Source organism: Caretta caretta, chromosome 3 (assembly GCF_965140235.1).
Source record: "Caretta caretta isolate rCarCar2 chromosome 3, rCarCar1.hap1, whole genome shotgun sequence".
NCBI lineage: Eukaryota > Metazoa > Chordata > Testudines > Cheloniidae > Caretta > Caretta caretta.
Window position 1 is genome coordinate 201,732,577 of NC_134208.1, and position 14,397 is coordinate 201,746,973.

Genomic DNA, 14,397 nt, shown 5'->3' on the forward strand with positions numbered 1-14,397 from the left:
AAGAACTAGAAGCATGAGCTGCCAAAGCTCTCTAGCTGGGGGTGTGACACTCATGCTATTTGGATTGGGCAAAGAGGGGGGACGAGTTGCACACACACGTGCCAGTATCTTACATATAGATGGAATCTTCTGGTTTGACGGTAGAGGACATACATTCTGATCAACAACAGTGTCATTTGTTGAACTCATTAAAGAAAAATGCAACATGGAACTAGATGAAAACAAGCTCTACGTGAACAGGGGGGAGGGGAGTAACAAATTTCCCCCCTTTCCCCATTCCATACAGCAGCAGGCTCCAATCAACCGCAAGTACCTGGCACTAGAAGGATCAGAATGCATACATTGGCAGAAAAGAATTAGAGCCACTGGTCTAGATGGTTTTTGACGGTTTGATCCTATGTTCACTTGTGGCAGGGGTAAAGCTGCCGTTGCTTTAATGGAGCAAGTTGAGGGCCTCAGTCCAAGAAATCATTTATTAGTTTTGTATTACTGTAGCAACGAGTAGCCTCAGTGGGGCCCCATTGAGGTAGGGGGTGCTGTACAAACAGAACAAAGACAATCTTGCCCTCCAAAAGCTTAGAGTGTAAGAGTTTGGATACAGACAGTGATGGGGGGAGTACAGTGAAACAATAATAATACTGGTCAGCCTGATTGGCAATGGTTTCAACAAACTGGCAGCATATCTACTGTCAGGTTTTTGTAGATTTTATGGCAGGGGAGAGGCCCAACTTGATGATGACTTTAGATAAGCTATTACCAGCAGGACAGTGGGGTGGGAGGAGGTATTGTTTCATGATCTCTGTGTGTATATAATGTCTGCTGCAGTTTCCACGGTATGCATCCGATGAAGTGAGCTGTAGCTCACGAAAGCTCATGCTCAAATAAATTGGTTAGTCTCTAAGGTGCCACAAGTACTCCTTTAGTTTTGCAGATGTTTCTCCCCACTGTGAGGGGCAGCATGGGAGAAAGCACAAAGACACTTGTTAAATTTTTAACAAGTGGGTGATGGAAGCTAATATCATAGGCTGCTCAGAGGTGGGAACTGAACTTTTGATACTGAATGAAAAATGGAAAGTAGGGTGGGGATAGGTTATGGAGGGCCTTGAAAGTGAAGACAAGCAGATTATGCTTGATATGAAAAGAGGGAGCCAGCAGGGGGATGCAAAGAGGATTGCCAGAATCACAGCTACAGGATAGGAAGATGAGCTCTGTAGCAGCATTCTCCATGGACATGAGTGAGGCATAATGGCTGTTGTCAAGGCCAGAGAAAAGGATATTGCATAGGAACATAATGTAGAAATGCTCTCTAGGCGATCGGGGGAGGTCCCGGATGACTGGAAAAAGGCTAATGTAGTGCCCAGCTTTAAAAAAGGGAAGGAGGAGGATCCTGGGAACTACAGGCCAGTCAGCCTCACCTCAGTCCCTGGAAAAATCATGGAGCAGGTACTCAAGGAATCAATTCTGAAGCACTTAGAGGAGAGAAAAGTGATCAGGAACAGTCAGCATGGATTCACCAAGGACAAGTCATGCCTGACTAATCTAATTGCCTTCTATGATGAGATAACTGGCTCTGTGGATGAGGGGAAAGCAGTGGATGTGTTGTTTCTTGACTTTAGCAAAGCTTTTGACATGGTCTTCCACAGTATTCTTGCCAACAAGTTAAAGAAGTATGGGCTGGATGAATGGACTATAAGGTGGATAGAAAGCTGGCTGGATTGTCAGGCTCAATGGGTAGTGATCAATGGCTCCATGTCTAGTTGGCAGCCGGTATCAAGTGGAGTGCCCCAAGAGTCGTTCCTGGGGCCGGTTTTGTTCAATATCTTCATTAATGATCTGGAGGATGGTGTGGATTGCACCCTCAGCAAGTTTGCAGACGACACTAAACTGGGAGGAGAGGTAGATACGCTGGAGGGTAGGGATAGGATACAGAGGGACCTAGACAAATTAGAGGATTAGGCCAAAAGAAATCTGATGAGGTTCAACAAGGACAAGTGCAGAGTCCTGAACTTAGGACGGAAGAATCCCATGCACCGCTACAGACGAAGGACCAAATGGCTAGGCAGCAGTTCTGCAGAAAAGGACCTAGGGGTTACAGTGGACGAGAAGCTGGATGTGAGTCAACAGTGTGCCCTTGTAGCCAAGAAGGCCAATGGCATTTTGGGATGTATGAGTAGGGGCATTGCCAACAGATCGAGGGACGTGATCGTTCCCCTCTATTTGACATTGGTGAGGCCTCATCTGGAGTACTGTGTCCAGTTTTGGGCCCCACACTACAAGAAGGATGTGGAAAAATTGGAAAACATCCAGCGGAGGGTAACAAAAATGATTAGGGGACTGGAACACATGACTTCTGAGGAGAGGCTGAGGGAACTGAGATTGTTTAGTCTGTGGAAGAGAAGAATATGGGGGGATTTGATAGCTGCTTTCAACTATCTGAAAGGGGGTTCCAAAGAGGATGGCTCTAGACTGTTCTCATGGTAGCAGATGACAGAACGAGGAGTAATGGTCTCAAGTTGCAGTGGTGGAGGTTTAGGTTGGATATTAGGAAAAACTTTTTCACTAGGAGGGTGGTGAAACACTGGAATGCGTTACCTAGGGAGGTGGTGGAATCTCCTTCCTTAGAAGTTTTTAAGGTCAGGCTTGATAAAGCCCTGGCTGGGATGATTTAGTTGGGGATTGGTCCTGCTTTGAGCAGGGGATTGGACTAGATGACCTCCTGAGGTCCCTTCCAACTCTGATATTCTATGATTCTCTAAAAGATTCACTATACACCAGTCATTGGTTTCTACACATGGAGGCAAGCTGGTACAGGTTTGCATGTGATTTCCTACAAAGGAAAGCTGGGGTATTTCAAAATAGAAAGAGTACATGCAGCCTCTCGCATTATCTGAAAAATTCACATCAGTTGATACTCCCTGAGAATCCTGCTAGAAAAGTCAGTGTTCACATGATAAAATGTACTTGCACACCTCATGCATGTAATCCAATCAGAACACTCAGTTTAAAATAGTCAAAATAGACTGGTTTCCATGAAACTTAGATTTCAACAAGATAGTATTCTCCCAGACAGAAGTTCCATTGGAAAATTTTTGATCAGCTCTAACAACATGATTTTTGAGTCACACGATAGCTGAAATGGCTGGAGGTAGAAAGTTAAAATGTGGCATGGATATAGCCCTCAGCCAGGAAAAGAGCCTTTATTTTTTCAAGAGAATATTTTCTTTTATCAGAGTTATGCTTCTGTGAAAGTCACCTACTGAGCATGCACAGATATGGTCACTAAGTACACGTAAAGCAGCATTTACCCTTCTGTGTGTCTGGCTAATTTAGTTACAAGGGCAAAAACGTAGGGGAAATATATTGCTGCAAATTGGTCGATACACTTATGGCTGAAGAACTGAAGGTGCAAAGGGCTTGAGCCCTGCTGTAATGTGGCCGAGTTCCTTTGTAGCTAGGGAAGAAACCTGCACAGGAGAGGAAGAACTCTTGCCATTGTACTTCATAAATCTGTCAAAAGAGGGACTCATTTCCACCAGACTCTTAGGTCTGGTCTGCACTACAGCTTCCGGTCGATCTAAGCTGTGCAATGTGAGTTACGTTAGCAATATAACTTGAGTCGACGTAGCTTAGATCTACTTACCGTGGGATCCACGCTACGCTGTGTCGATGGGAGACACTCTTCTGCTGACATTACTCCACCTCAATGAGAGGCGGAAGCACAGAAATCGATGGGAGAGCGTTCTCCCATCAGTTGAGCTGGTCTTCACTAGACTTGCTAAAACGATGCCGCTGCATCGATTGCAGCAGCGTCGATTTAGCTCCATAATGAAGACAAGCCCTTAAAGAGCACCCGGTTAGGGCATTCCAAGCCAGAGAATTCCATATTATGGAACTGATCAGAGCCTTGAGTAGCTCTAGAGAATAAATAAGAAAGAAATATATGGTCCATTTATTGGCCAGCAGAGCTTCTTCATCCTGGAAAGCAAAGCTCCTTTTGTTGTTTAAAAAAAAGTCCGTCCCCCCTTTTTTTTTTAAATTGCTCAGTAATCTTTCCTGGCTTCTCAGAGAGAACACAAAATTAGGTAACAATTAATATTTTGCATAATGCCCAAATATACAGGCTTTATGATGGAGACCATAATTTTTGGTGGATTTATAGCTAGGCTAAATTTGGGGTTTCGAGTTGTGCAGTTCAATTTTTTATGTTTTCAGAATGAAATATTCAAACTTTTTTGTTTCAAAACATTTTAAACAAAAACGGGAATGAAATATATGTGTAAACAAAATAAAGTCAAAATCAGAATGAAATGTTAAAATTTAATCAAAACAAAATGTTTTGATCAACCTGACACTTCTCGGGTTTGTTCTGAATCTTGTTTCAGAGGAAGTTCAATTACTTTTTTGATTTTGTTGTTGTTCTTTGTTTGTTCCATTTCAGAATGGAATTTTTTTTAAATTTCATGTATAAAAGGGAAATCCAGTTCCCACACAGTTCTAGCTGCGATATCTTTTTTTATGAGGTTCTCTTGTACTCAAAATGGAGGGCACTGCAGTGTTGCCAACTCATGATTTTATTGCAAGTCTTATGGTAGTTGTCCTTCTTAAAGCCCCAGGTCTTGGAATCATGTGAACACCTGAGAATCTCAGCTTTGATTTTTAAAGATAAGTACGTTTCTAGCCCAGAGGGTTTCAGAGAAAAGCTTAAAACCATTATTCAAGTGCATTTGAAAGCTTCAACCATCAAAGAAAACGAACCCCAATTTATTTTATTTTTTAAAATCTTGAGATTTTTAAGCTATTAGTGTTTCGGGGGAGGAGCTGACTGGGGGGGGCTATTTTTGTTTTTTTGAATGCTAGAGGCTAGCAATATTGGGATGACTTTTGTTTAAACTTTTAAAAAATTGCCAGGGGCTAAAAACCAAAAATGGGAAATGTCAACCCAAAACCATGGGTTAGGATAAAAATATTTGTGTTATTGTAGCACCTGGAAGCTGGAGTCATTGACCAGGACAGCCTTGTGCTAGGCACTGCAAATACACAGAGCAAAAGGATGGTTCCTGCCCCAAAGAGCTTACTCTCTCTCTAAAGATAAAATAAGAGCTGACAGGTGGATCCAGGTAGCCTGCTCCTGCTGTCATTAGGATTCCACTGACATGGGCTCCCGTTTGTTATTGTGTTTCTGTTTTGTTTTTGTTTTTTAATTTGATACTTCCCAGAAATGAAGCAATGGCTGAAAACTTGGAGAGTGCAGGTTTATACTTAGGCACCAGTGGAAACAAAATAAGAGATCAGAATGTAAGAATGGGAAAGGATGAGGGGACCAGAGTGATAAGACTTCACAAAAGGAAGCTAAAAATGACTGTAAGTAAGATCTTAGCAGTAGAGAGAGAGAGAGACTAAAGGGCACTTGATTTCAAACAAGACAGAATAATTGGAGAGAGCTCAGAAGAGAGGAACAAAACCGGTGAAAGGTTTGGAAGATAAGACCTATGAGGAAAGGTTAAAAGAACTAGGCCTGTTCTATCTGGAGAAAATAAGCTTAAAGGAGACATAATTGTCTACAGATATGTAAAGGGAAGGTATAAAGAGTACGGGGATCAATTTATTCTCACCAGTCAAGGAGGACAAAACTAAGAGGAATGGTTTTAACCTTTAGAGGGCCATGGAGGAGTATCCTCCTATCTGCTGTGTGCTCTTTACAGAAGACCTGGAGACAAACATCCAATTTACATCCTGTCTCCAAGCAGCAGAAAGACTGCCTTTTTCTCCTCTGTTTCCCTCCCCTCCTCCAGCCCCACAGCCAGTTCCCAGCCTAGGGCTAGACTTGCTTCCCATGAGCCCAATGTCCTCCAGACTTCTACCCATCTTCAAGCACTGCTGGCCCCACCTCCCTGTTAGCTCAAGCTGCCGCCTCTGTGCTTGCTCCAAATACTTCAGGTCTTGCTGTTTCCCAGTCCAACAGATGCCCTGAATACTGGTAGCAGAGATAAGTGGGCCACAGACTTAGGTGGAGGAGAGAGGGTTTGTCCAGCATGAGGCAGCAGGAATGGTTTCCTTCCCCCCTCCCAAAAAAATCCCAACCTATCCCGCTCCCTAGCTGCTGGGAATCTTTCCTCTTCCCTGGTATAATGACTCCACAGCAATCTGGCTAAAGCTCTAGAAACGTGGCCCTTCTCCAAGGTGTTGAACACACTGTAGGCTGGAATGAGCCATTAGGCTGTGCTCCGAGTAAGTGGTGGTGTGAAAGCTGTCCTGCCCTGGGAGTAGCCTGGGTGAGAATTGTGACTCAGACTGTGTGCTGTTCATCCCCTGCACCTCTTTGCTGTGGGATCTGGAGTAAATTACTTCAGCCCTTTACAGGGTGCAGTTTATCCATCTTTCCCCTGTGTATCTGGCCGCCCACTCTTTGACCCTCTCTGGCCATCCCTTGCAAGTACTGGGCAAGCAGCGTCTGCTCGCTGTGGCCAGAGCCACGAAGGGTTAGGGGTAATCTAGCCCCGGGAATGATTAGTCAGTCTCTTGCGGATTAAATCATAGCAGAAAAAAAATGTTAAATATCCCAAAAGGCATTATCAGAACAACCCATAGAACAGTTGTCCAGGGGTGGCTGTAAAATCTCCATCGCTGAAGTTCCGCAGGGCTAAATCAAACTCCCATCCCAAAGGTGCTGGAGATTGTTGGAGAACGATAATGAAACCAGGCCTGTCACTGTGCAGCACGTAGACAAGATGACCCAACGGAGTGCTCTTCAAAGCAAATGCGCCAATGATCACGGAAACAGCCAACTTCACCATGCAGCTAAATCTGTAGTGGGGGCGGGAGAAGAGGCAGGGTGGGGGCAGAGCAGGGGTGGGAAGGGTGGGGGTGGGGCCTTGGGGGAAGGGGTGGAGTTGGGGTGGGGCCTTGGGCAGAGCAGGGGTCGAGCACCCTTCAGCAAATCAGAAAGTTTGGTGCCTCTGCTCTGAATCCCCCCTTTACATGCTAGCCAGCCGTGCCGGGGATAGCAAGCTGCTCGTGCAGAGGGATGTGGTAGCAGGTGCTCAGCCTCAGTGTGCCTGATGTTTCCTGGGCTCCCCAAGGGCTGTGCAGCTCCACTCTTTCGTTTGCTATGAGCTGTGTCTAAATGGCACAGTCGGGCCCTTGATATTAAAGGCATGATTCTCTTCTCACAGGGAATCACTTCTCTCCAAAAGGCAAAGCTGCGCTGCATGAATGGAGATTTTGCCAGTATAGGTGAAGATGCTGAAGGGTGGCTGGAATTTGAAGCAGGATCTCTGCTTGTCTTGCATTACTGAAATGGCGGACAAGCTATGAACCCTCTTCTAACTTCAGCAGGATGCAATCTAAGTGTGAATGTATTAGGGCCTGATGCTCGGCTGGTGAAAACAGTCCTCCTGCCAAGATTTAAGCTTGCTGAGCATCTGGCCTATAGTTCTGAGATGCAAGTTCTTCTATTTATTTCTGTTTCATATTAGGTATCATCATTATCATGACATAGCTAATCACTTTGAGGATAAATACAGAAAGTATCTGAACACCTCATAATCCTACCATAACTAGGGCCATATCAGACCTCCAATAGATGCCAGTGGGATTATGTGCAGAGTAAAGCACTACTCCATGTGAGTAAGTGAGGTGGAATTGGAAATTTTGAATCAGTGAAAACTAACATCCGTTTTATACTCTGCAGGTAATGATGACAGATTTAAAAATTTGAGACAGTGTCAAGATAAACTACTTCTTGTTTCTGTTCTCCCACACCTCCCCTTCCCTTCAGGTTTTTCCACCATGTTTGGAAAGAAAAAGAAAAGACTTGAAATTTCTGGACCGTCAAATTTTGAGCACCGGGTTCACACTGGATTTGATCACAGAGAACAAAAATTTACAGGACTACCTCAACAGTGGCACAGCTTGCTAGCAGACACTGCAAACAGGCCGAAGCCTATGGTGGACCCTTCATGTATCACACCCATCCAGCTTGCTCCCATGAAGGTAGTGTACAGGGTCTGGGTTTCCTATTGTCTTTGAGCTTTTCATGCAGGTTCCAGCTCTTGGCAGTTTTACAGGAGTAATGTTGGTACATGTTCTCCAGTAGGACTGAGGGTTATACTTGTTCATGCACCAAATGGCCCAGGACCTGCTATTGGTAAGGTACAGATGGAATGCTGGGCCTGCCTGGAGTCTCACCGACTTCGCCACGGATCAATGCAGATACAGCAGTCCATCCGCTTGCTACCAATTTCAGAAACTGGGCCGTCATGTGTTACACTGTAAGTCAGCCAGTTTCCCTTCCTTTCCTTTCATCCCCACTATAGCCATGAGACTAAATCCTTGACCTTTTAAGTCAATTGGAGCTCTGCCGTTGACTCCAGTATAACCAGGATGTATGTGTATATTGCATTTGTCTCATCTTTCTTACAAGTACTAATAGCATTGTGGTAGCACACAGTCAGGATCCAGGCCACAGCATGCTAAGCACTGTCCAACCCAAAAGGAAGATTTTGTCCACATCCCAAAGAGCCTAGTCTGAGACATGCAACATATAAAGGGTTAGTAGAGGGCTATACCCCAAATCAGTTATTAAATACTTTGAGGGAGAGAGAATACTCTCTCTCAAATGTATTTTTAAAAACAAACATAAAAATGACCTAAAATAGATTTTATGTGCATAAAAATTTCATACCTCCAAAGGGCAATTGGCACTGTCCAGGGTTAGGTGAAAGTGTCGCATGTCAGAGTGGACAACTGCAAGTCTCCCTTTTCCAATTGTATAGCACTCCCGTTTCTAGCTCTGCAGGGCTGCAAGATATCTGATCACACACCTGGCACTGGAGTGATTTGTCCATTTTGGGCCTTAAGCAAGGGTAATGTGGAGACAGAAGCACTACACCTGGAGAAGGAAGATTTAAGAAAATAATAATTAGGGCAGCTGTGTTAAGATCCTTTAAAATTGAGACGTTCTAGACTAAGCTCAGGGAAGATGGGTTAGTGGGCAGAGTGCAGATGAGACAGTCAAAGGGGCATGATAAAGGGGCATGTTCAGATGGCTCTACTGTATCACACACCTGACATGTGAATGCATGTGTTTTCTCTCTCTCTCATATTCACACATGCTGCTCTTTCTTTCTTACGCTTACTCTGACTAGCCTAGAAGAGAAGCTCTGGGACTTAAAATTCTTATTGGCTTCTTTCCATCCACGAAAAAATATCAATTCTAAGAGTACAAACCATCCATTTGTATTTGTTAATCCCTCCTTGCCAAAGTCAGGTTTACTGCCAACTGCTGTGTAATGCGCTCTCTACCGGCGTGATCAGGATTGTTGCAGAGCAAAGGATTTCTGGTGTGATTAAAATAGCTTGATGCTGTTGTGTAAAGGAAACAGCAGGAAGGCATTTGCCTGCTAGATGTGAATGCGAATAAGGACAATTGCATTCCACAGGCCCCCTCCGGAGCACCATATATCTGATCCAGTGGGTATTTGGCCATAAATTAACAAAGATGTTATAGAGAGGAAAAATCAGATTACTATTTTGCTGCAATCTCATCCATTTTATGGATTTTTTTTTTTTGTGGAGTGATCCGTCTTCAGGCTTAAAATCTTTTAAAATGTATTGGATTTGTCAGCTGCACATAGACCGTCTTAATTATGGGGCCAGGCCAGCAAAGACTTGCACATGTGAGCAGCTTTGCTCATGTGAACGGTCCCTTTGAAGCCATAGGCACATGTGCATAAGTGTCTGCAGGATCGAGCCCTGACTGACTAGGTGAAGAGTTGTGAGACCGTGTACAAAGACAAAACTTGATGCCATTGGGGTGGTGAGAATCATTTGCAGTTATTTTAATAGACAGACACTATCTTGTCCACCCTTGTATTTATGAAGTAGTTGTTTTTATTAGTCCTGGAAATCATATAGGGTCCAATCTGGCAATGGGGCTATGCATAAACTCCTATTGTATACTGTAGGAGTTCTATGCACAGTGGACTTGCTTTCATGTTACTTGGTGGTTATCCACTTTTTTCTCTTTCTCTCCTCTCCTCCCACCTCCTCAACAATATAATTACTGCACAAGATCTTATCACCATATTCCCACCACCATCACCCAGGACAATCTAATTTGAGGACTTAAGTAAGGTACTTCTGGAAATTTAAGTCCCATTTTCAAAATTGACTTTGGCACAGATCCCCAAAGGTGCCTAATTCCCATTGATTTCAGGGGGAGTTAGATACCTGAATACCTTTGTAGATCGGAGTCTTAGTCACTTAGGAACCTATACTTTCAATGAGATGGAGGATCCTAAGTCACTTTTGACATTGGACTTAAGCTCCTAAAACTCTTCAGAAGTTCCTTGGTGATTATCCCTTGTCTACACTACAATTAGCACATTTTAACTAATATAATTTTTATATTTTCGTGGAAACGTGCCCACAATATAATGTGTTCTGAATCACAAAATGATGGTGGGCTAAAAGCCCCTTTAAAATTTGTAAAGTGCAGTTTTAGGTCATAAAGCTGATATGGTAATAAAGGCATTGTGGGTTTCTACGTTTATTCTCTCTTTAATTACTTCTGTATCGAATGTGCCGAGTTTGTAATGCAAAAAACATATTGCTAATGGCTAGTCCTCTGGAGCTAAAAGGTTATGTAGATTCTGCAGTCAGAACCTAAGTGATGGTTTTGTTGATGCTGCCTGAGACAGAATTGATTGGTTGCTTTGAGCCTAATCAAGTAAGGGAAAAACTCCCATTGGCTTCAATGGGCTTTGGATCAAGCCTTGTTACATAAGGAGCTGAGTTGGGAAAGCAAATAGACAGCAGGGATAGCAGTCACTCTTTGTCACAAGGTGCCACCTACGTGAACCTGAGCAACAATGACAAATGGGCACAGGAGATAAAACCCCATACATCCCATTCCAAGTAGATGCCTAATGTATTGTATCTACATCTGGCAGAGACCTGAAGGTTCTGTGCTTTTTTTTTTATACTTTGGCAACACTTCAATAGCTTTTCAAGTGTACTTGGATTTTCAGAAAGTCTTTGACAAAGTCCCTCACCAAAGGCACTTAAGCAAACTGAGAGCAGTCATGGGATACCAGGGAAGGTCCCCTCGTGGATCAGTAACTGGTTAAAAGACAGGAACAAAGGGCAGTTTTCAGAATGGAGAGAGGTAAATACCAGGGTCCCCCAGGGATCTCTACTGGGACCAGTGCTGGTCAACATATTCATAAATGATCTGGAATAAAAGGGGGTTAAACAGTGAGGAGGCAAAGTTTTTGCAGATGATAGAAAATACTCAAGATAGTTATGTCCAAAGGTGATTGCAAAGAGTTACAAAGGGATCTTACAATAGTGCATGACTTGGTAACAAAATGACAGGTTAAATTCAGTGTTGATGATAAAGGCAAAGAAATGCCTATTGGAAAACAGTCCCATCTACACATACACAATGATGGGCTCTAAATTAGCTGGTACCACTCAAGAAAGAGACCTTGGAGTCATTGTGGAGAGTTTGCTGGCTAGTGCTGCACATTAAGTATATGTTTTCAAAAAAGCTACCACTCTTAGGAACCATTAGGAAAGAGATCAATAATAAGACAGCAAATATCACAATTCCATTGTGTAAATCCATGGTACACCCCTCTCTTGAGTAGTGTGTGCAGTTCTGGTTGCCCCATCTCTAAAAGGATATATTAGAAATGGAAAAGGTACAGAGAAGGGCAACAAAAATGATTAAAGGGATGGAACAGCTTCCGTCTGAGGAGAGATTGAAAAGACTGGGACTGTTCAGTTTGGAAAAGAGACGACAAAGGGGGGATACGAGAGAGAGCTATAAAATCATGACTGGTGCGGAGAAAATTACTAAGGACGTTTTATTTACCCCTTCACATAACACCAAAACCAGGGGTCACCTAATGAAACTAACAGGCAGCAGGTTTAAAGCAAACATAAAGGAAGTACCACTTCACACAACGCACTGTCAACCTGTGGAATTTGATGCCAGGGGATGCTGTGAAGGCCAAAACTATAACTGGATTCAAAAGAGAATTCGGTAAAGTCACAGAGGACAGGTCCATCAATGGCTTTTAGTCAAATTGGTCAGGGATGCAACCCCATACCCTGGGTGTCCCTAAGCCTCTGGCTGCCAGATGGGGGGACTAGATGACCGAGAATTGAGAATTGAGAATGATGATTACCCTGTTCCATTCATTCCCTTTGAAACATCTGGCATTGGCCACTCGCAGACGACAGGATACTGGGCTAACTGGACCATTGGTCTGACCCAGTATGGCTGGTCTTATGCCAATGAAATAGCTGGAATTCAAACTGAATTCACTGTAAGTACTTCAAAATTAATTCATTTCAAACGTGGTCAGGAATAATGGAATACCCGTGCTCAAGCTTAGCACAATCATTCAAATATTTGGTCAGTACAGATGACCCAGATAGCAATAGACTGTTGTGCATGTCAGAAGTTATATGAGTTCTGAAACCTATGCTTCCCAGGTCCCCATCAGAAGGAAAAATTCACTTGTGAATAAGTACAGAAATCAAAATTTCTGACAGGATGCAGAAGTTAGATCTAGCAGCGGAAACTTTCTAGGAAAGCAGGGACCTTGTAAAGGACAATGGGGTAATGGTGGATAACCAATTTAACACAAGCTCCAAGTGCAATGCTTTGGGTAGGAGGGCCCGGCCCTTCTGCCTACCTGCCCTTCCGTGTGCCAGGTGTGCAATTCCCTGTGAGTTCAGGGACTGCAGCTGTGGTAAGTCCTTGCATAGACCTTGCAGTGTGGCTTCTTGCATTCCACCAGCCTTTTAAGGCCATGTCACAATCAGACCTGTTACTGGCAGTTAGGGTGTTAGAATTTCTGTATAATCTTCTGAGGAAAGCCAGCTTTACTCTAAATATCAGGAGGTGACTCATGCATAACGCTGCCAGTTTGTCACGGAAGTCACGGATTCCATGACTTCCGGAACCTCTGTGACTTCTGCAGCGGCCAGTGCAGCTGACACAGGGCAGACAGAGCAGCTGTTGGTTCTTTTCAGCTTTTCAGCTTCCCCCTAGCAGTCAGGTTCTTTATGCCCATGCTGCTTTGTGCATTCAAACTCCTCCTCTCCACCCGCAGCCAAAACAACCCAGATGAAAAAACAGTGTATTTGACCTAAGCTGCTTCATAGTGCAGTATTTGTTCAATATACTTTATAAACAACAAGCTAAAAATATCAAGACTTCAAACTGAATTAGTTGTCTTCAAATATACCCAGCCAACCGATTTCACTCCTACTGCAGCATGGAGCTTGGCTGAGGCTAGATGGCCTGACCATGCTCTGCAGCTGTAGAATACAACATGAATCCTGAGAGGTTTCCTATCTCCACAAGAGTAGCTGTGTAGGCAAAGCACAGCTGCTGAAAAGTCACCTGTGGACTCTACCTACCCAGGCCTTTAGAGAGGATGGCTAGAGGGACTGCACATTTGCTCCTTGGGAGTAGTGTAGCGAAGAGCCTTAAATGGCCTACACACACTAAAATGGTGCTCCTGGCTGGCAGTTTTTAAATGGAACTTTCAACTGGGAGAGATGCCTGAACAAACATTCCCATCTGTGATTCCTAGTGCTATCTCCCTCCATCCATTACACACACACACACACACACACACACACACACACACACACACACACACACACACACACACACACACACACACACACACACACACACACACACACACACACACACACACACACACACACACACACAAGGGGGAGGAGCAGGGGACGCAGAGAGCCATATTGGAGATAGGATATTTCGACACAAGCTCACCTCCCACCCCAAAAAGCATCTCATCCCTCACCTATGGAGCAACTCCGCCATGAGCCTGTTCTTCTGAGGATCAGCCAGCCTGTTATTTACACCTCTGTGTAATCATGGTCAGGATTTGTGTCCCCTCTTCTGATATGGTCCCACTGTAAATTTGAATTCAGTATGAAATAGGAATGTTTATTGATAGGTGTTGCTAGTTTTAATTACTAAATTACTATAAAGCATTCAGGGAGAAACTTTCTTCTGCAGGGATAATGTTTCACTTGGGGGGGGACTTGCTTTGCTACACATTTAAGGCCTGGTATTACTTCCTTTATTTCCAGTCTTCCGCCTCTGCAAGAATAATACAAATACGCCACCTAGTGTGCGAGGATGTGTTCTACATTGGCATTAACTTGGTAGGAGAGTGAACGGAGCTTATTCTCCAATTTAACAGTCTTACAGGAAACCTATCAGTGCATGAACAAAACTAATTGAGTCAGAAATTCACATTTCAAAGACCAGTATATTTTCCATTATTGGATTGGTATGTTTGATACATCTACTATAATCCATATGAACACACTTATAAACAA

At 43.7% G+C, this 14,397-nt stretch overlaps 1 protein-coding gene across 7 annotated transcripts in view; it reads left to right on the forward strand.

Annotated features, from left to right (window-relative positions):
* Positions 1-14,397, forward strand: part of PAK5 (p21 (RAC1) activated kinase 5) — a 210,322-nt gene that overhangs the window by 136,877 nt on the left and 59,048 nt on the right. For 6 of the 7 annotated variants that reach the window (XM_075127251.1, XM_048842569.2, XM_048842568.2 and 3 more), the window contains one exon: positions 7,778-7,992. The exons of the other annotated variant lie outside the window; for it this stretch is intronic. In XM_075127251.1, coding sequence (XP_074983352.1) covers positions 7,778-7,992 — 215 coding nt within the window. The remainder of the gene's footprint in view (positions 1-7,777; positions 7,993-14,397) is intronic. 7 annotated transcript variants of the gene reach the window in all.